Below are 22,290 nucleotides of genomic sequence, written 5' to 3' on the forward strand. Positions count from 1 at the left end.
CAAAGGAAAACACTATTACAAAGATAATGTTAAAAATTATTTTTAAACTAGCCAAGCAACTTTGACATTTAAGTCAGTAAAATACAGGATTGGAACTTTTGTTTTTTTAAGTGAGGGTGAAACATTTTTGTAAAGCTCCTGGATTCTCAAATTGTACACAATTGAATATCCTGCGGAGACATGGTGCACCAAGTAATGTAGGCTGAATTACCATGACAGTGAAACATGTAAAACGTCATTACTGCATGACAGAATGTTTTAATATTAACGAATTTGGTAGATAACGGACAGACCCTCTGATAATTCTCCTTAAACGTCCTAATATCGGTCGTCAATCTCTTAGATTTCATCTTTACTGATGCTAGATGAGCGATCTATAACCGGTCTTAAAACAGCTTTGTTAGTTGTCTATAGTGTAGCTCTCCAGCACAACACTAATCAACTAGCTAGCGAACTTCATGTAGCTCAATTAGTAAATTAGCTAGCTAAAGCGCATACAAAATAGTTGTAAGATATTTGGTCGTTATCTGCCATCAACCTTGTTGGAAACAGGAACTAGCTCGCTATATCAATGAGAGTGGACAATGTATGCTTTACCTGCTTGTGCACAACATTGTGAGAAATTAGGTTGCTAACTAGCTCAATCCAACTCACCCGATATAATGCTTCGCTTCAGGAAAACTCACGCGCAAGCAGCTTCTGTGGCAAAGAAGTCTAGCTGCACATACCAGTACCAGAAACGAAGAGCCGAGATGTCAAAGTTTGATAACCTCTGGCTCGGAGTATTTTTTTGTTGCCTTGGCCTGCCTGCCACTCTTAAATTACTGCCAGGTGCTGAAGCACGTCATCCTGATTCGGAAGAGGCGGACAATACTGCAATTTCGAAATGGGGAGTGGAAAAGTCCCTAGTGAAATGTCCGCCTTCGTAAGATACCGTTTTCAAAAATGTGGCTTTCCAATAGCTTGTTTAACAGTTTCCATTTCCAGTGTACAGGCCATTAGATCACCTTTGACAGGAAATGTTGCAACAATTAGGCCTATTATATCTATAAACGTTTCCAAAATATACCACAACAATTTACCAAATAGGCTAATATCCCCATTACAATACCTAGCTTCATTTGAAAATTACCCACAAATCTGAATGCTGGCATATTGTTTGAGATAAACATTTTTCATATAGAACATTTAAATGTCATTGTCCAAAGAACCTTCACAAGCAGACAGCATGCCAATCCGTTCCATGATATCAGAGTAGATGGTGTTTAGGTATCGCATCGCATCGCATCGCATCATCTTCCGCTTAATCCGGGGCCGGGTCGCGGGGGCAGCAGTCTAAGCAGGGATGCCCAGACTTCCCTCTCCCCAGACACTTCCTCCAGCTCTTCCGGGGGGACACCGAGGCGTTCCCAGGCCAGCCGGGAGACATAGTCCCTCCAGCGTGTCCTAGGTCTTCCCCGGGGTCTCTTCCCGGTGGGACGGGACCGGAACACCTTCCCAGGAAGGCGTCCCGGAGGCATCCGAAACAGATGCCCAAGTCACCTCAGCTGACCCCTCTCGATGTGGAGGAGCAGCGGCTCTACTCTGAGCTCCTCCCGGGTGACCGAGCTTCTCACCCTATCTCTAAGGGATCGCCCAGCCACCCTGCGGAGAAAGCTCATTTCGGCCGCCTGTATCCGGGATCTTGTCCTTTCGGTCATGATCCAAAGCTCATGACCATAGGTGAGAGTAGGAACGTAGATTGACCGGTAAATCGAGAGCTTCGCCTTACGGCTCAGCTCTTTCTTCACCACGACAGACCGATACATCGACCACATTACTGCAGAAGCTGCACCGATCCGTCTGTCAATCTCCCGTTCCATCCTTCCCTCACTCGTGAACAAGACCCCTAGATACTTAAACTCCTCCACTTGAGGCAGGCACTCTCCACCAACCTGAAGTGGGCAAGCCACCCTTTTCCGACTGATGACCATGGCCTCGGATTTGGAGGTACTGATTTTCATCCCCACCGCTTCACACTCGGCTGCAAACCGTCCAAGTGCATGCTGAAGGTCCTGGCTTGAAGGGGCCAACACGACAACATCATCCGCAAAGAGCAGAGACGAAATCGTGTGGTCCCCAAACCTGACACCCTCCGGCCCCTGGCTGCGCCTAGAAATTCTGTCCATAAAAATTACGAACAGAACCGGTGACAAAGGGCAGCCCTGCCGGAGTCCAACATGCACAGGGAACAAGTCTGACTTACTGCCGGCAATGCGGACCAAGCTCCTGCTTCGGTCGTACAGGGACCTGACAGCCCTTAGCAAAGGATCCAGGACCCCATATTCCCGAAGCACCCTCCACAGGATGCCACGAGGGACACAGTCGAATGCCTTCTCCAAATCCACAAAACACATGTGGACTGGTTGGGCAAACTCCCATGAACCCTCCATCACCCTGTAGAGGGTATAGAGCTGGTCCAGTGTTCCGTGGCCTGGACGAAAACCACACTGTTCCTCCTGAATCCGAGGTTCTACTATCGGCCGTATTCTCCTCTCCAGAACCCTGGCATAGACTTTCCCGGGGAGGCTGAGAAGTGTGATCCCCCTATAGTTGGAACACACCCTCCGGTCCCCCTTCTTATAAAGAGGGACCACCACCCCGGTCTGCCATCCCAGAGGCACTGTCCCCGACTGCCACGCGATGTTGCACAGGCGTGTCAGCCAAGACAGCCCCACAACATCCAGAGACTTGAGGTACTCAGGGCGGATCTCATCCACCCCCGGTGCCTTGCCACCGAGGAGTTTCTTAACCACCTCGGTGACTTCAGCCCGGGTGATGGACGAGTCCACCTCTGAGCCCTCATCCTCTGCTTCCTCAATGGAAGACGTGACGGCGGGATTGAGGAGATCCTCGAAGTATTCCTTCCACCGCCCGACGACATCCTCAGTTGAGGTCAACAGCTGCCCACCTCTACTGTAAACAGCGTTGGTAGGGCACTGTTTCCCTCTCCTGAGGCGCCGGATGGTTTGCCAGAATCTCTTCGAGGCCAGCCGATAGTCCTTCTCCATGGCCTCACCGAACTCCTCCCAGGCCCGAGTTTTTGCCTCCACAACCACCCGGGCTGCAGCCCGCTTGGCCTGTCGGTACCCGTCAGCTGCGTCAGGAGTCCCACAAGCCAACCAGGCCTGATAGGACTCCTTCTTCAGCTTGACGGCATCCCTTACTTCCGGTGTCCACCACCGGGTTCGGGGATTGCCGCCTCGACAGGCACCGGAGACCTTACGGCCACAGCTCCGAGCGGCCGCTTCGACAATGGCGGTGGAGAACATGGTCCACTCGGACTCAATATCTCCAACCTCCCTCGGGATCCAGTCGAAGCTCTGCCGGAGGTGGGAGTTAAAGATCTCTCTGACAGGAGACTCGGCCAGACGTTCCCAGCAGACCCTTACAGTACGCTTGGGCCTGCCGAGTCTGTCCAGCTTTCTCCCCCGCCATCGGATCCAACTCACCACCAGGTGGTGATCAGTTGACAGCTCCGCCCCTCTCTTCACCCGAGTGTCCAAGACATACGGCCGCAGGTCAGATGAGACGACAACAAAGTCGATCATCGACCTGCGGCCTAGGGTGTCCTGGTGCCACGTGCACTGATGGACACCCTTATGCTTGAACATGGTGTTCGTTATGGACAAACTGTGACTAGCACAGAAGTCCAATAACTGAACACCACTCGGGTTCAGATCAGGGGGGCCGTTCCTCCCAATCACGCCCCTCCAGGTGTCACTGTCGTTGCCCACGTGGGCGTTGAAGTCCCCCAGTAGAACAATAGAGTCCCCAGTCGGAGCACTTTCCAGCACCCCTCCCAGAGACTCCAAGAAGGTCGGGTACTCTGCACTGCCGTTCGGCCCGTAGGCACAAACAACAGTGAGAGACCTATCCCCGACCCGTAGGCGCAGGGAAACGACCCTCTCGTTCACCGGGGTAAACTCCAACACATGGCGGCAGAGCTGGGGAGCTATAAGCAAACCCACACCAGCCCGCCGCCTCTCACCATGGGCAACTCCAGAGTGGTGAAGAGTCCATCCTCTCTCAAGGAGTGTGGTTCCAGAGCCCAAGCCGTGCGTAGAGGTGATCCCGACTACCTCTAATCGGAACCTCTCAACCTCACGCACGATCTCAGGCTCCTTCCCTGCCAGCGAGGTGACATTCCACGTCCCTAGAGCCAGTTTCCGTGTCCAGAGATCAGGTTGTCTAGGCCCCTGCCTTCGACTGCCGCCCGATCCTCTTCGTACCGGCCCCACGTCGCCCGTTCGGGCTGAGCCCGGCCGGGCCCCATGGGGGAAGGCCCGGCCACCAGGCGCTCGCATACGAGCCCCAACCCCGGGCCTGGCTCCAGGGTGGGGCCCCGGCTGCGCCATACCGGGCGACGTCACGGTACACATAATTTTAATCATCATTAAGGGGTTTTTGAACCGCTCTTAGTCTGACCCGTCGCCTAAGACCTGTTTGCCTTGGGAGACCCTACCAGGGGCATATAGCCCCAGACAACATAGCTCCTAGGGTCACTCGGGTACTCAAACCCCTCCACCACGTTAAGGTGGCAGTTCAAGGAGAGGGGTGTTTAGGTACTTTTACTTAATTCACTTATTGCGGTCAAATCGTTTGAGATATCAAAATTCCAAATAATTCAATTGAAGATACTGGTCCCAGGGTCCTTCTCAGCAAACGGCGTGCAAATCCGTTTAGTGGTCACCGAAGAGATGTCCTTGAAGTGTGTATTTTACAGTTCATAAATGCTCAAAGTTTTCAATGTCGTTGTATCGCCCCCTTATGGTCTATTTGGTTGATACTGCACAGGTCCTGACAGGACCCGATGTTTAGTGCTATGTTATTCCTGACAGGATATATAGCCTGACAAAATGCCACATCCATGTAAAAATTAGCCTATTATACCCTATAATAATAATAATAATAAAACCAACAAAAACAATAGATTACCGTACCTACGGTACTTGGTCCCCTAATAATAATAATAAAACGTACAAACATAAAAGGGTTCCAGCAACTTCGTTGCTTGGCCCCCTAATAATAATAATAATGATAAAACGTACAAACATAAAAGGGTTCCAGCAACTTTGTTGCTTGGCCCCCTAATAATAATAAAACATAAAAGGGTTCCAGCAACTTCGTTGCTTGGCCCCCTAACAATAGGGTACCTGTACCTACGGTACTTGGTCCCCTAATAAAACAAAAACAAAAAAATAAAATAGAAAGCTGTGCAATTGTATCCAAAATGTACTTAAATAAATAGCCTATCATTGCCTTCATGGTTGTCACAGCAAGTTGGGATTTGATGCTGGGGCTTGGCAGCTTATCAGAAGTAAAATAATGACAGTTAGACTGTATAAAATAAACAACTTTAAGACTGACAGGTGTGGCAAATCATGATAACCTGTTACATTCGAATGGGCAGTAAGTCGGATCAATCAAAGAAAAGGACCAAGTGAAAATACGGGACAAAACAAGATTTTTTCTAAATAAGTCAGGACACTTGAAAATGGACTGAAATACGGGACTGTCCCGGGAAAAACGTGAAATCTAGTCACCCTATAATTAGATCAATTTTGATTGCATGTTGTTACATAATATCATTTCCAACAGAGGTGAATATTTTTGAAAGCCATTTTATGTTTATCACATACCGGGAGCCATACTAAAACACCCACATTAGAGTCTGTGCCCTTCTAGTTATTCTATTTATTCCATCTATGGTATGCCACTCCATCAGGTATTAGCCTGGGATGAGGACATGGGACTGAACGGCCAGTTGAGGTACTTCATAAAGAGAGAGGAAGAGGAGGGTCTCTTCTCTCTGTCCCTCAGTGGCACCTTTCGCATTCTACAGAGCTTGGACAGGGAAGCAAAAGCACTTTATACCTTAGATATCGTAGCTGTCGACTCAGGTAAGCAGGACCTCATCTCTGTGACAAAAACCTGATGTTCTTTTCCATTTCTTTTAATGTTTTTTTTACTCTGATTTACAAGTATAATGTATTCAAATAAGCATCTTCTATCTAATGCAGCGATTTATCTGGGTTGCATTATTTAGTGATTCTCTCTAAGTAGTAATTTATTAATCCAGTATTGTGATGTTTTGTTTTGTTGAAACATCATATTGTGATGGCTGCTCCGCATGGCGCTACGTGCTCTCTCCTCCTCCGGCGCTCCACCTCGCCAGTGTACTAATTGCCAGCTGGAGCAGGTGGCAGCAGCGCACCCTTCATACCCACACACCGTTTTCAGTTAGCCATTTTTTTTTGCCTCTCCATTACGAATCTGCTACCCTTGCACCTCACTCAGTACGTTTGAGCAGCAGATGGCGCCAGAGCAGGACATGGCGCTGGAGCAGGACATGGGGCCAGGACAGAAGGTGGCGTCGGAGCAGGAGGTGCCAGGGGAGCTGGGAGCGCCAGGGGAGCACTTCCGCATCAGCAGGGGCTCTTCAGTGAACCCTGCGAGTGATGAGTTGGGATCATTATTCCCCGCCAAGCCAACACTCCCCACAGGCCCCTCCTGAGTGATTTCTCAGGGCACCTTGAGGCTTTCCGGCGAGGTTGCGGTCTGCTACGAGGCTCTGGATCCTCGGGCCAGGGATCCAGGCCCAAACCCCAAACCTTGAAGGTGCGGTGGATCGCTTCCGCCGTATCTCTCTGCTCCGTCCTGTTGAGGTCGGTCATTCTGTCATGGTTCTGATGAAGGACGTGAGGTTTATAGCAGTTTGGGATGTCCAATACTTTAATGTACTTCTTGCACAAAACAACAAAGCAGAAAAAATACTGATGTGGCATACAACACAAAACACAAACAGTGACCGTCACCGCAGAGAGGCACGATGGGGGCGATAGACTTATTGCGCCTTAGGCAGGGAACGAGCATGGCCTCGGAGTATGCCTTGTCACCCTGGACAGTGACAGCACCCAGTGGCTGGAATGAGCTGGCTCTGCGGATCGCTTTTCACAGGGGTCTGCAAACTGATGTCCAAATGGAGTTGATGTGTGTCAGCGATTCCATGCAGCTGGATGTCTATATCGCCAGGGCTATCAATGGGCAGCTCCAGGACCGTGACCGTTTGGCGCGCCATGCCCATCTCCCTTCCTGAGATGGGCGCAGTGATCAATGCCTGTTCTGCACAGACCACCGCTGTTCTGCACAGACTCCACCAATGGACTCAGCGGGGTCTGTGCCTGTTCTGCAGTGAGAAGGGGCACTTCCGGAATGGGTGTGCCTCTGCCCTGGCGAGGAACAGGTAGGGGGTGAGTTGTTGCTCGGTTGCCCTTTCGGTTGCTTGGTGGTGTTGTCTGGTGGCATATATCCAATGCCTTGATCTTCATCGACTGTTCCCTGGTCTCTGCTCTAGGGCTGCCGTTGCGCCGTTTGAGGTCTTTGATGCCGATCCATCCCGTGGGGTCCAGTTCCATAACTCACATGACCCGCCCACTCACACTCACCATCAAGGGCTACCATCGAGAGAGACTGGAACTGATGGTGATGACGTCATCCATACACCCCATCATCCTGAATCTTCTGTGGCTCCAGAGACACAACCCCAACATCGCTGGGAGCAAGCGGAAGATCCTGGGATGGTCCCCGGAGTGTTGGATGTCTTGACCATCACATGTGGAGCTACGTTGGTGGAGAGCCATGAGGGCGCCCTACCAGCCAACATCCAGCCTGAGTACATGGACTTGAGCGGAGTGTTTTTCAGTGAGAAAGCCAGGTGTCTCCCTTTTCACCATTCCTAGGACTGCGGCATTGACCTCATACCAGAAGCCACGTCCCTTCGAGACCAGATTTACCCCCTCTTGGTGGCCGAAAACGAAACCATAGAGACCTACATCAGAGACCCTGGAGCAGGGACACATCCGCCATTCCACCTTCTCTGCTTCAGCGAGCTTCTTCTTCGTTAAGAAAGACGGGGGGCTTTGGCCCTGTATTGATTACCTGGGGCTCAAAAACATCACCATTAAATACAGGTACCGATGCCTCTTGTCCCATCGGCAATTGAGCAGCTGATGGGAGCACGCTTCTTCACCAAACTCGACCTCAGGAGTGTGTACATTGTTCTTGCACCATTTTGAAATTCAAATTCAGTGCTTATAAGACCTTATTAAGACCTCAACAAATAAATCAAATGCAATAAATTCTAAACCATTTTTTAATAAGATAATTTATTGAGTTCTACTTTAGTGTAAGTTTTTTAATGGTTTAGCGTTCGTGTCGTGTTGCACTGAAATCAGATGAGCAGACGAAGAACCATACCATCATCTTCCGCTTATCCGGGGCCGGGTTGCGGGGGCAGCAGTCTAAGCAGGGATGCCCAGACTTCCCTCTCCCCAGACACTTCCTCCAGCTCTTCCGGGGGGACACCGAGGCGTTCCCAGGCCAGCCGGGAGACATAGTCTCTCCAGCGTGTCCTTGGTCTTCCCCGGGGTCTCCTCCCGGTGGGACGGGACCGGAACACCTTCCCAGGAAGGTGTTCCGGAGGCATCCGAAACAGATGCCCAAGCCACCTCAGCTGACCCCTCTCGATGTGGAGGAGCAGCGGCTCTACTCTGAGCTCCTCCCGGGTGACCGAGCTTCTCACCCTATCCCTATCGCTGACCTGTGGCATCTTCCAAAGAAAAAGTCAGTCCAGAAAATAGTCAGACGAAAGTAAAGCCAGAAGCCCAAAGAGCTGAAGCAAACATGCAGCAAATCTGCAATTTGTATCCTACATAATAGGCCAATATGAGTTACCATTATTATTATGTATTTTTTATAAATACACCCAATCCGCCCACATTAATCAATCTTTCTTATTTCAATTCACAAGACTGAATGAACGTGTGCATCGGCTGTCAATAATTGAACCTTGTTGAAGCTTAGATGCTGCCACTGGACGTGACGCAATGCGAAAGGTGTAGCAGCAGTCATTGATTTCAAAGGGGGCATTCCTAAAAGTTTGACGGCTGAACACTTGAGTGTAGGCAGTGTCTGAAATTAACTTTTTGGCTCACCTATCAAGGGGACTGGTAGATGAAAAAATCCACTAGCCAAGCACATATTTTACTAACCTAAATAATAAAGAGTTTTTTTTGTGTCACACAGAACAATTCATTACCACTGCCTCAGCATCATACTGTACCCAGCTTCTTGAAACTTTTTCTCCAAACCTCAATTTCTCACAAAACTTTATTTTTTTAGTGATTCGGCCCCTCCCTATCTTAATAATATTTTATATTATATATTAAAAATTTCCTCCAAGTATACAGCTCTGGAATTTTTTTATTTATTAAGAGACCACTGCAAATGTAACACTTCCTCACTCAAAACTTTCCTTTTCAACTTTTTTGGAAAGGAAAGAAAAAGGTGAAGTGGTCTCTTAATTTTTTCTGGAGCTGTATGTTTGTTATTTTAAATCAAATTTCCTGAATTATAAAAAAAAATGTCCCATGAAGCTGAGAACAATGGCCCTGCAAATATTGCATACACATTCTGGATTTTAGATGTAGCAATAATAAATATACATTGTAGCAACAAAATGTTCTGAGAATAGCCCAGACAAAGGTTTTTGATTTTTTACAGATATCCATGTCCTATTAAATTATCTATATTTAAGTTATTCAGGATCATAACCACTTGTTCTTTGGTTTCCTAAATGTTGGCTAAAAGAAACATAAAAGGTTACTAATAGGAAAATAGGTTATTAATAGGAAAACTTGTATATTAATTTGAAAATATTGAATTAATAACTTATAATGCCTCTATCAGTTAAAGGTTTTATAATAACCTACATTTACATCAACATTTTATACAATATATGCTCATGGATCAGGATTGTATTCCTATAATCTGTCTCTCTTTTGGTTCAGTCATTGTCTCATTGTCTATTTTCTGGGCCACTGTCTTCCAACTCTTGCTAGTAGTCCCTCAGCCTGCTGCCCCTCCAGCACCTCTACCCTAGCTTCAGTCACTGGCTCACTCCTTGTTCCAAAATAAAAAATGTACTTGAATTGTATAAAGCAGTTACATGGGGTTATTGAAATGAATGAGATGTTATTACATTCTATTTAACATTTTATAAAAATGTTTGTCAGTGAAATGTTTAGGGTTTGTGGTCACCTTGCTAACGTAGTTTCCATTCGTGGCCTCTAACTTTGAGAGGTGAAGAATGAAGATGTGAAGATGCTATTTTACAGGCAAAATATGAACCCATTATCTAGATAGCTGTCTAATTAATAACAAAACTAAAACATAGGTGGGAGCATTACCATTGCGTTCTTTTAAATGTATAGATAACACAGTACACAGACACTGTACAACACAGTACACAGCCTTAAATGCACCATCTGCAAAATGTAATACCAACAGCAAATTTACAGTAAATTTAAAACAATTTATGACCTTAATTTCCCTGATTTTATTTTTAAGACATTTTAAAAGTTTTTAAGGAGCCGCGAGAACTCTGGATCCTTCAGCACGGCATCAGGCCACTACGAATACCTGATCATGCCGTACGGGCTGGCCAATGCACCAGCAGTGTTCCAATCCTTCCTCAACAAGGTGTTCCGGGATATGTTGGGGAGGCATGTGGTGGTATACATCAACGACATCCTGTTGTACTCCCTGACATACCCGGAGCATGTGGCCCACATCCGTGCTATTCTACAACATCTGCACAACCACCAGCTATACGTCAAGGGTGAGAAGTGCTCCTTCCACCAGTCCACAGTCACCTGCAAAGCATCAAGTTTGCCAACTTCTACCGCTGGTTCATCAGGGGATTCAGCACCATTGCCGCGCCACTCACGTCACTGCTGAAAGGCCAACCACAGCACCTCCACTGGACCCCGGAGGCAGAGAAAGCCTTCCTCAACCTTAAGGGCAGATTCGGACCCTCTCAAGCCCTTCACAGTCGAGGTGGACGCGTTTGAGGTCAGGGTGGTGACAGTCTTCTCCCAGCAGCACACATCCCAGACTCCACCCCTGTGCTTACTTCTCCAGGAAACTGACTGCTGCGGAGAGGAACTACGACGTGGGTGACCTTGAGCTACTGGCGGTGAAGTTGGCACTTGAGGAGTGGAGACACTGGTTCAAGGGTACCCGGGAGCCGTTCACATTCCTGAAGGACCACTGGAACCTAGAACACGTCAGGGTTGCGTGGCACCTCAACTGCCACCAGGCCAGATGGACCCTGTTCTTCGAGCACTTCCAGTTCACCAGGGCAGACGCACTCTCCTGCCTACACGACTGGGGGGCAGAACTGCCATGGGACACACCCCTCCTGCATTGTGGGTCCCATCTCCTTGAGTTTCATCCGAGGGACAAAGCGTAGTTGTCCCAGAGGGACCTCCCCGCTCCGTCTGCTTTGTTGTAAGCTGGGTCCTATTTAGGTTCCTCATTTTCATCCGCACCTCAAGTTATTGTGTCTATGCTGTATGTGACTGTGTGGTGCTAATACATGCAGGCTCTAAGCATAATATTTCCTAGATATTTATATATAAATATAAAATGTATATATATATAAAAATTGAGGAGGCAGGACATATGCACAGGGAGAAGGGAGGACATACACCGATCCATAACATTATGACCTGCCTAATATTGTGTAGTTCCCTCTTTTGCCACCAAAACAGCCCTGACCCGTCGAGGCATGGACTCCACTAGACCTCTGAAGGTTAGGGTATCTGGCACCAAGACGTTAGCAGCAGATCCTTTAAGTCCTGTAAGTTTAAGTCCTGTTGGATGGGAACACACAAGCCAACCTTCGCTCTCCACGTGCATCAATGAGCCTTCGCCACCCATGACCCTGTCGCTGGTTCACCTCTTTTTACTACCTTGGACCACTTTTGATAGTTACTGACCACTGCAGACCGGGAACACCCCACAAGGGCTGCAGTTTTGGAGATGCTCTGTCCCAGTCTTCTAGCCATCACAATTTGGCCCTTGTCAAAGTCGATCAGATCCTTATGCTTGCCCATTTTGTCCTGCTTCTAACACATCAACTTTGAGGACAGAATTTTCACTTGCTGCCTAATATATCCCACCCACTGATAGATGCCACGATAACAAGATTTTCAGTGTTATTAAATTCACCTGTTAGTGGTCATAATGTTATGGCTGATTGGGGTATAATAAAAGAACTGGCAAAAGATACACTGAAAATCAAGACAAGACAGAACAACTGTTACAAATGGCATGCGCCAATCACAGACTGACAAGACACTAGGAACATAGGAACTTAAATAGGGACAGTTATTACAGAAACAGGTGAAGGCAATAAACAACAAAACAGATGTCTGTGATCCAAATGAAGGAGAGAGGGTGTTGGATATCACTAGCACAGCAACTTGTCGTGCCAGGACGTGACAATATTATGGTTTTATTTTGTCTCTCCAGGCTTGCCACCTTTGACGGGGACTACGACATTCCGTGTTGTAGTTGACGATTTAAACGACAACCGACCCGTGTTTAGTGAGGATGTCTACACCACCATCGTCTCTGAAGACAGCCCCGTAGGAACTTTGTTAACCATGGTCACCGCCTATGATCTGGATGAAGGTCTTAATGGTCAAATAAGGTGCAGTTCGTACAGACCTTCATACTGTTCTAGTCTGAATTTCTGAACTCCCAGGGACCAAATTTTCTTTTGCTTTAGTCTGCAAATAATAATCTATTCGGAAAACTATTCATATGACAAATTTTAAATAAATAAAGCATCTTAATTGAAATAAAAAGAAAGTAATATAGTGGACAAAAACAAAACAAATTATTTAATATTCATAATTTGTACAGTGAAATTAGAGCTTTCGTAAAAAACACTTTGACACTATGTTTTAATTTTATTAATTTTTTATAGCTATGCTTGCTTTCTGTCTTAGTAACCTCTTGTGGCAGAGCATTCCACAAGGATATAATCAAATATTTGCAAAAATATGAGGGGTGTACTCACTTCTGTGAGATACTGTATATACAGCTCCGGAAGAAATTAAGAGACCACTGCACCTTTTAAATTATTAGGCAAATTGTATTCTTCAAGATTTATTTTATTGTTGAGCAAACACAATGCTCTCAGTCAATCCAAAATATAATTGAACCTCAAACCTGAATGTTTTTTTCAGGGGAATACATAAGTGTGCAGAATTATTAGGCAACTAAATTACAAATATAATTTCTCAGTCTCACTTGTTTATTCTTAATTCCATGCAGTCTGTCAATTTCTTGATCTGTTAATGATCACCTTTCACTGAAGCAGCAACCACAGCCTCCTAAATGCTGTTCAAAGGGGTGTATTGTCTTCCCTGACTGTAAATCTCACATTTCAGAAGGGTCCACATGTTCTCAATAGGATTTAAGTCAGGTAAGGAAGGGGGCCTGGTCATTAATCTGGCATCTTTGAGGCCCTTGCTTAAGTATCTTCCAGAAACTGGCAGTAGTTATGGGAGTTGAGTTTCATTCCATCTTCAACCCGAAAAGGTCCAACTACTTCATCCTTAATGATAGCAGCCCATACCAGTACCCCTGCTCCACCTTGCTAGCGCCTGACTCGAAGTGGTGACCTGTGTCCGTTAGTGAAGAGTCACTCTGTCCATAAAATCTTTGAAAAATCTGTCTCTAGGTATTTCTTTGCTCAATCTACATGTTTCAACATGTGAATCTTATTCAGTGGTGGTCTTCTTTTAGCCTTCTTGACCTTGGCCATGTCTCTGAGCACTTGACACCTTGTACTTCTGGACACTCCATGTAGGTTCCAGTTCTGGAATATGGTGGCTCTGGAGGATAATGGGTTCCTGGTAGCTTCACATTTAATTATTCTCAAGTGTTTTGCAGTTCATTTGCGTATTTTCTTCTCCATGCATTTTTTGCAACAAAATGATTGAGTGTCCGGTGGTCACGCCTCAACAGTTTAGCGTTTCAAGAGTGTTGCATCCATCTGAAAGGCATTTTACAATTTATGACTTTTCAGTGTTAGTTAAATCTCTTTTTTGGCCCATTTTACCTGAGGTAATGAAGCTGCCTAATAATTATGCACACCTTGATATAAGTTGTAATTCACTGTTGCCACACCCTCCCTCATTACAAAAATACATATCACCTGAAAATGACTCAATCCAATGAGCATTCAAGTTTATATGGTTTGGATTTGGACACTGCATAGAGATAATAATATGATCAGAATGCCTAATAATTGTGCATGCAGTGTATATAGCCTTTTATGCATTATGTATACATATTTTAGTATTTGTATTATTAATGTATATTCTGTTTTAAAAACTTCACTCAAAATCCAAACTTCATAGAGAGATATTCCTAATTTGCTGAATTACAGCAACTCTGCCACAGTTGTTTGGAAACAGGAGACATGGAGCAGTGTGGTTGCTGAAACATCCTTTAATTCCTTCTTCTAGAATCACAACAAACAAACGGAAGCTAAGGAGCGTTACAACTGTGAACTGAAGTGCCAAATTGAAAACAAACAATGAATCACAAACTGAGGAAAAGACAAGCAAATAATATAGGGTTTCCAATCAGAGGCAATGAGACACACCTGTCTCCAATTGGGGACACTTAACACAGGTGCACAGAAATAGCATGGGCACCTCTGTGATCAGGCCCTGACTGTAGGCCCCAGGTGCATGGAGATGCCTAGAAGACCCCAGCCAGGGCCTGACAAACACAAGTTCTCATTTAAAAAATATTAAAAGGAATGAATATGGCACAATAATTCCCTAATTTTCAGAACTTTTGCACTTAAACCAAAATGAAGTGAATCAAATGTTTGCTACCTGGAAATGACAGTGATGTTGTTTGCCCATGAGTGCTATTGATCATTTGAGGAGAGATGGTCATGTGTCATAGTGACGTCAGTGTGGGAGGTGAGTGCAGCTTTTCAATTGACCAAAAGATATTCTGCATTTTAGGATGTGGTTTTGCATGCAGCCAAAAGGAAAGGACGGTTATGGTTAAAGATAGGATGAGGTTTAAGGTTAGGGTTAGTGTTAGTAGATAGCTAATTGAAATGTTATTGATAGTCTGTAGATAGACTAAAGCATTTACAGATTAAATATTCAAATAAAGCTTTACCAGTTTCTGTTGAATAATTGTCGTAAAACACAACGATTCCATTACTACAGATATTTTATGGATATTTTTACAATGCAATAGGCATCTTTATTGCAAATGCACTAAATGCCACCATCGCTGTCCTACAAACACTACTGAACGTTACTTTCAGTTAACCATTGCTAGCAATTTAGCTACTTTAGAGAAGTTGATAAGTTGGCACAGAGATTATCTGACTAGTAACCAAAGGATTCTTAGGCACCCAGAGAACTGATTTGTGAGCTGTGTATCAGCACACCACACCCCTCCATTTTGTAACTGTTGAAAATGGTTAAAGCATTAAATATTGATTCAGAATTATTATTTCTACACTGTATTCCAGGTATTTTGCAGAGAGCATTGATGGACCCTTCTCCATTAATGAAACGTCTGGGGAGCTGTTGACCACTGGCGAGCTAGACAGGGAGGCGATGGAGAGCTACAGACTGACTGTGGTGGCCAGGGACTCAAACCCCACACAGCCTCTCTCCAGCTCTGTTCAGGTGTCTATCCTGGTTGCAGACATCAACGACAACTGGCCTCAGTTCCTCTACGGCCCTTATGTGGCTTATATGCCATCTCAAACTACTCCAGGTGAAGGGGGTTTGGAAAAACCAACATATTTCTTTGTAATATTTGAAATGCTCTCTATTGCAATGGAATGTTTGTCAAGGAATTTATTATGTAATTAGATTGTTAAAAATGGGATATTAATTGATATGCAATCTGACTTGTTTTGATTCTGTTTGTGATTGGTTATTCAGGATCTGTTGTGTGTGCACTGAGAGCAGTGGATGGGGACTGTGGGATCAATGCACAACTCCATTTCTCTTTATATGGGCCGAATGCTGACCAGTTCTTAATCAGCTCACACAGGGGAACCGTGTTGACCTCCAGTGCTCTCTCAGAGATGGATGACATCACTATCAGTATCCGCGTAGAAGACGGGGGAGACCACCCTAAATTTGACACGACAACAGTTACAATCAGGTTTAAAGTTCTAAACTTTATTTGTACATTTTAGTGGGTGCTGAGAACAAGAGATATGATGGTGTTTCTTCTTAAATTGTAGTGTCCTGCCAGCCAGCAACTCACCAACTCAGCAACTCAGGTTTCTTTTTTCTCTCTTCACCCAGGTTCCAGAATGCTTCAGAGTTTCCCACAGTTTATGTAGACATTATCAGATCGTCTCTCTCTGAAGAAGTCCCAGTGGGAACCTTAGTGGCTCTGGTCTCAGCCAATACCTCCAGACAAGGTCTTGGTCCAATCTCCTTCTACGTGGTGTCAGGAGATCCTGACAACCTGTTCCGTCTCCACCAGGTCACTGGCCAGTTGAACATCCACCGCCCTCTTGATTATGAGACCAGCAGAGAGTTTCTACTGCTGGTGGAGGCAAGAGATGCAGGCTCCCCACCGTTTTCTGCCTATGCAGAGATTTATGTGAATGTCACAGACGTGAACGATAACGTGCCACAGTTCACTCAAAATGAATATAGGTGTGAGGTGCCTGAGAACTCCCCAGCGATGTGGGTTTGTCATGTACTTGCCATTGATGTGGACTCTGAGAGTTATGGGAAGGTGAATTACAGGATTTTAGAGGGGAACGTTAACAATGTTTTCAACATTGACTCAGAGAATGGCCTGCTAAGCACAACAAAGAGTTTAGATCGTGAGGAACTACCTGAGTACAGATTAATTATTGAGGCTGTAGACCAAAACAACAGCTCCTATAAAGACATTACAGTCGTACTAGTGTTGGTCTTAGACACAAATGACCAAGCCCCTCGGTTTACACAGATCTTCATCACTGAAATACCTGAGGATTCTCCAGTTGGACACACCATCTTACAGATCGTTGCAACGGACGATGACATTGGTGCCAATGCTGTGACTTCCTATTCCATAATTGACCAGGGAGAAAATGCTCTTCCCTTTAGGATTGACAAGACTAGTGGGTGTATGACAGTAATGAGGTCTCTGGACCGGGAATCCCAGGCCCATTATATGGTGAAAGTCAAAGCCAATGATTCTGCTTGGAGTATAAGTACAGATGTGACAATTGATTTAGCAGACGTAAATGACAACAGACCTGTCTTTACTAAACGTGTCTACAACACTACTATCACAGAGACCCAGGTGGAAGAACTGTTTGTTATGCGAGTTCTTGCTACTGATGCTGACCTGGGACAAAATGGTCAAATCGTTTATCTGATTGACCCTTCCAGTGAGTGGTTCTGGGTGAATGCATCCACTGGGGAAATCTTTACCAAGCAGCCCCTTTCTTTATATCAGTCTGCTTCTCTGAGCCTTAGAATTCAAATTATAGCCTCAGACTGCGGTAGTGTCCCTACATACAGTAACTGTGAGGTAATGATAAATGTTGTTCCGTATAACCACTTCCCTCCCAGCTTTCTGCCATTCACGGCTCTTCTGTCCATCCCTTTTAACATTGCTGTGGGAACAGAGGTGGTGCGGTTTACAGCCGTGGACAGAGAATTAAATCACAGCAAGAACAGCACTACAATAGAGTACAGTCTCGCTGGAGGAAATGCATCTGATTATTTTGTAATAGGAGTTTATGATGGGAGACTGATGCTAAATCAGCCACTGAGGGAAAGCTACCTGTTGACGCTTACAGTCACAGCAAAGGACCAAGGCTTCCCTCCTCTCTCAGCACAGGCAGAAGTACAATTTGAGGTAACAGGAGAAAATCTGTTTTCCCCACAGTTTTCTGAGACATTTATTAACTTTGTTGTCCCAGAGGATCTGCCAGTGGGGTCAGTCATCGGAAAAGTCACAGCTGAAGACAGGGACTATGGAGTCAACGGTGTCCTCTCATATCACATAACTTCAGGAAACGAATATTCACCATTCTCTTTAGGATCAGGGTTGATCACTCTGGTGGAAGTGCTGGACTTTGAGAAACAAGACTTTTACAATTTTCTGATCACCGCAACAGACCAAGGCTGGATCTCTAAGACCGGGGTGGTAAACATTACTGTGAATGTCAGTGATGTGAATGACAACCTTCCAGTCTTCACATTGTCACGGTACACTGCCTCTGTGATAGAGAACTCTGCAGTTGGAACATCAGTCCTCCAGGTGGAAGCTACAGATGCAGACTCTGTCATCAATGCAGAAATCATCTACTCACTAATAACTGGTAGACACTCTGGCCAGTTTGCCATTAACTCCAGGAATGGCACTATCACTAATAAGGAGGTTTTTGACTTTGAGCTTCAAAACATTTATGAAATAACTGTAAAGGCTTCAGACTCAGGGAACCTCAATTTATTCAGCATTGCATATGTTACAATCCAAGTCTCCGGGGTCAATGAGTTCTACCCTGTGTTTCTGCAAAATGAGTTCAACCTGTCTGTCTCAGAGAGTGCCCCTGCTGGAACTCGAATTGGGAAGGTAATAGCCACAGACTCTGACAAAGGACTGGATGGACTAGTGTTTTACTTACTTATAGGACAAAACAGAAAGACAGGCTTCAGTGTTGATGAACAGAGTGGAGAGATTTATACCACAGCTGATCTGAGGAAACAGGGCTACGGCCATGCCACTCTGAGAATTCTGGCTAAAAACCAAGGCATCATCACAGGGATAGATGTGGACGAAGCCCTTCTTCACATCAGTATAGTGGACATTAATGACCCACCAAATTTCTCCTCACTGCTCTATAGGGTGGATGTTAGGGAGGACAACCCTGTGGGGAGTTCTGTTTGCAAAGTCCTTGCCCTGGACAAGGACTCTGTCCCAGAGTGGAGCCGCTTCACTTACAGCATTCAGGATGGAAACTTAAACTCCTCCTTCTTTGTGGACCCTGTAGGTGGGGTAGTTTCCGTCAATGCCCACCTGGATAGAGAACAGTGGCCTGTATACAACCTGACCATAACAGCTATAGACCAGGGCTCTCCGCCAGCCACCGGGACCGCTCACCTTGAGGTGACCATAAGTGATGTCAATGACAATGCCCCCACTTTGGTAAACACACAGGGCCAGGTGAAGGAGAATCAGCCTGCTGGTACCATAGTGGAAATACTTAATGCCTCTGACACTGATCTACCTCCCAACCAGGGGCCTTTCTCCTACTGGCTGGTTCAGCCTGCTTCAGTGAGGAGCTTCACTTTAGCTTCTGATGGCGTTCTGTCCACCTTCAGACCTTTGGACAGAGAGATCAACAAGGTGTTTCAGCTGTCCGTGGTGGTCCGTGACGCAGGTCAACCTCCATTGTCTTCCACCACAACATTTCTCATCCAGGTTGAGGATGAGAACGATAACCCATCGTTCACGAGGATTGTCTACATTGAGGTGAAATACTACGGCAGCGCCTTTCCGGGCGGTTTCATCGGCAATGTCAGACCTGAGGACCAGGATGTGGCGGATGAGTTTAACTGCAGCATCAGGAACGGACCTCTCAATATGTTTACAATCCCAGATGGCACCTGTGAGCTCTGGTCCTCTGCATACCAAGGCGAAGCTACATACAACATCACTGTGGAGGCTACTGACCATGTACACCTTCCTGTTAACAACAGTATCTATGTAAACTACAAAGGCTTCACCAATGCATCCATGGACAGCTGTATACTGTTCTATGTGGCATCCACCTCAGTGGAAGACTTCTTGTCTCTCAATTATTTAAAGTTTGTCAAAGCCCTGGACAGCCTATTCAACCTGCAGGCCTCAAAGACTCATGTGTTTGGGATGAAGCCTACAGGGGACGAAGTCCTGCTCCTGGCATCGGTTAAGAGTTACAATGGTCAGTATCTAAGCGGGGAGGTTGCCAGTGGTATCTCTGCCACCCACCGGAAACTGTTGGAGGCTCAGAGCAACATTACTCTGTCCCACATCACTAGTGACCCCTGCCTCATCAACCCGTGCCTGAATGGGGCCATCTGCAACAAAAAGATTCACATTGACCCAGAGGTATCCGTCCTGGAGAGCCCATCAGTCATATTTGTGTCGCCGCAGAAGGAGATATTTAATTGCTTGTGTTTAACAGGCTTCTCTGGCACCCTCTGTGAATTAGACATTGATGAGTGTGAGGAGGGACCTTGCAAGAATGGTGTGTGTGCCAATAAACCAGGTGGGTTTCGTTGCAACTGTCAAGGTGGTTTCTCTGGCCTGAACTGCTTGGCTGATGTGGACGGATGCCTAGAGGTCCACTGTCAACATGGAGGGATGTGCCTGAGCACAGAGGATGGGGTTCACTGTGACTGTAAGGATGGATATGAGGGTAGGTAATTTCAAACTGCATCTCTATTTACATGCAATCAATTCCTCTATAAACCAATCAGTACAAAGTAATCTAAAACTGAGTTCTTTCTTAGAATCTATCCCTTTACTCTGATCAATTTATAGTAATACTAATTTTTCTTTGAGGTTTTAGATGTTGTCTTAAATATGGAATCCAGAATAGAGTTATAGTTTGTTGTTTTGTTCATGAAGCTGAGCTGAAAAGCTTTGGGTATTTTGGTAAAACAATTATAACTTGTGTTTTGATGTCAGAGAATAATCTCTTGTTTTCAGGAGAGTTTTGTGAGCTGCCAATGAACCACTGTGCATCTGCACCTTGTCTTCAAGGCAACTGCACCAATGGTCTGACAGGATATACATGTCATTGTCCTTTTGGTGAGAATGTATACAGTATTGTACAAACAATCACCTTTAAAGTTACGGTCCTTATCCTCCTTCTAGACTGAAAAAAAATATTTTTACATTCTAATTAGAATCTCTGTTTGCCATTGTCCTCTCCGATAGGTGTGAGTGGTGTCCACTGTGAGCAGGAGAGTTATGGCTTTGAGGAGTTGTCATACATGGAGTTTCCTCCTTTAGATCCCAGGAGTAACTTCATCTCCCTGGAGCTGGCCACGCTGCAAAACAACAGCCTGTTGCTGTATAACCCTGCAGGTTGTTGAAATTGATTTGCCTATTATTTGCTATAAATAAAAACAGATTTCAAACCACACATGGTGAAACCCAATGTTTAATATTGTTTAGGATTACCAAAAAAGTATTTATTTTGTGTTATGATCCTTGACTCTGGTATCAGATCAAGGCAGTGATGAGTACTTGGCACTTGAGATTGTGAAGGGGAAAATCCGTCTCTCGTACAACCTGGGCTCTGGAGATGTCCATCTGCAGACGGAGAAGCAGGTGGCTGATGGAAGGTTTCACAGTATCGCCGCCAGAAGGATAGGGAATGTGAGTAGTACCAAAAAGCTAGCCTGTGCACAGTGTTTCTCACAGACAAACAAACCTGTTTAAATACATATTTTACAGATTGGCTTTCTGCAACTGGACCACTGTATTGAAGAAGCTACAGGATTTTGCTTTTCTCAAAGTGAAGGAATTTCCTCCGAAAGGTACTAGTATATTCCTAACAATATACTGTTTGTGGATTGTATTTGATTTAATATAATAATACTTTTACTACATTGTGTTCTGTCTCTTCCAGAACCCTGGACGCTGGCAGCAATAACCTGTCATTTGGAGGGGTCAGGTCTATGGAGTCTATTCTGCTGCGACCGGGTCAAGTCCAGACTCATGACTTTGTCGGCTGTGTGAGAAACATAAAAATTAATGGCGTACCTTTAGGACCTGCCAAAGCTCTGGTGGCCTACAACATCTTGGAGAGGTAGGATCTCTGATTTATCTCCTTTGTTAGACGCATATAGTTCTGTCCAAAATAGGTTTATTGTACAGGAAAATGTATTCTGTTTTGGATCTGCCGTAGCATAAGGAAATACATAGAGAACATAAGAAATTCTGTTTACTGGCAATAGGATCTGATTCAGCAACATTTTGTTTACTGGACAGATGATCTAACTTCTGGACTACTGGCTACCATTATGTAAAGTACAGTATCTCACAAAAGTGAGTACACCCCTCACATTTTTGTAAATATTTGAGTTTATCTTTTCATGTGACACCACTGAAGAAATGACACTTTGCTACAATGTAAAGTACTGAGTGTACAGCTTGTATAACAGTGTACATTTGCTGTCCCCTCAAAATAACTCACAGACAGCCATTAATGTCGAAACCGCTGGCAGTACACCCCTAAGTGAAAATGTCCAGATTGGACCCAATTAGCCATTTTCCCTCCCCGGTGTCATGTGACTCGTTAGTGTTACAAGGTCCCAGGTTTGAATGGGGACC

General features: G+C 45.4%; 2 protein-coding genes across 3 annotated transcripts in view; both read left to right on the forward strand.

The window, feature by feature from the left end:
• The window catches only part of LOC105030468 (protocadherin Fat 4), a 62,132-nt gene that overhangs the window by 3,433 nt on the left and 36,409 nt on the right, over positions 1 to 22,290 (forward strand). Inside the window, exons 2-10 of the mRNA XM_034294008.1 lie at positions 12,418 to 12,598; positions 15,464 to 15,714; positions 15,885 to 16,110; positions 16,257 to 20,365; positions 20,659 to 20,760; positions 20,890 to 21,039; positions 21,182 to 21,333; positions 21,412 to 21,494; positions 21,587 to 21,766. Of these exons, the coding sequence (XP_034149899.1) occupies positions 12,418 to 12,598; positions 15,464 to 15,714; positions 15,885 to 16,110; positions 16,257 to 20,365; positions 20,659 to 20,760; positions 20,890 to 21,039; positions 21,182 to 21,333; positions 21,412 to 21,494; positions 21,587 to 21,766 (5,434 nt within the window). The remainder of the gene's footprint in view (positions 1 to 12,417; positions 12,599 to 15,463; positions 15,715 to 15,884; positions 16,111 to 16,256; positions 20,366 to 20,658; positions 20,761 to 20,889; positions 21,040 to 21,181; positions 21,334 to 21,411; positions 21,495 to 21,586; positions 21,767 to 22,290) is intronic.
• On the forward strand, positions 6,848 to 8,124 carry LOC109615634. 2 transcript variants are annotated; one of them, XM_020045434.2, is made up of 2 exons: positions 6,848 to 7,292; positions 7,397 to 8,124. In XM_020045434.2, exons 1-2 carry the CDS (start codon positions 7,156 to 7,158, stop codon positions 7,779 to 7,781), a joined length of 522 nt encoding a protein of 173 aa, XP_019900993.2. In that variant the 5' UTR covers positions 6,848 to 7,155; the 3' UTR covers positions 7,782 to 8,124. The 2 variants fall into 2 exon arrangements, with proteins under 2 accessions (XP_019900993.2, XP_019900983.2); XM_020045424.2 differs by having other exon boundaries at positions 6,848 to 7,285.

This window comes from Esox lucius, chromosome 1, assembly GCF_011004845.1.
Source record: "Esox lucius isolate fEsoLuc1 chromosome 1, fEsoLuc1.pri, whole genome shotgun sequence".
NCBI classification, from domain to species: domain Eukaryota; kingdom Metazoa; phylum Chordata; class Actinopteri; order Esociformes; family Esocidae; genus Esox; species Esox lucius.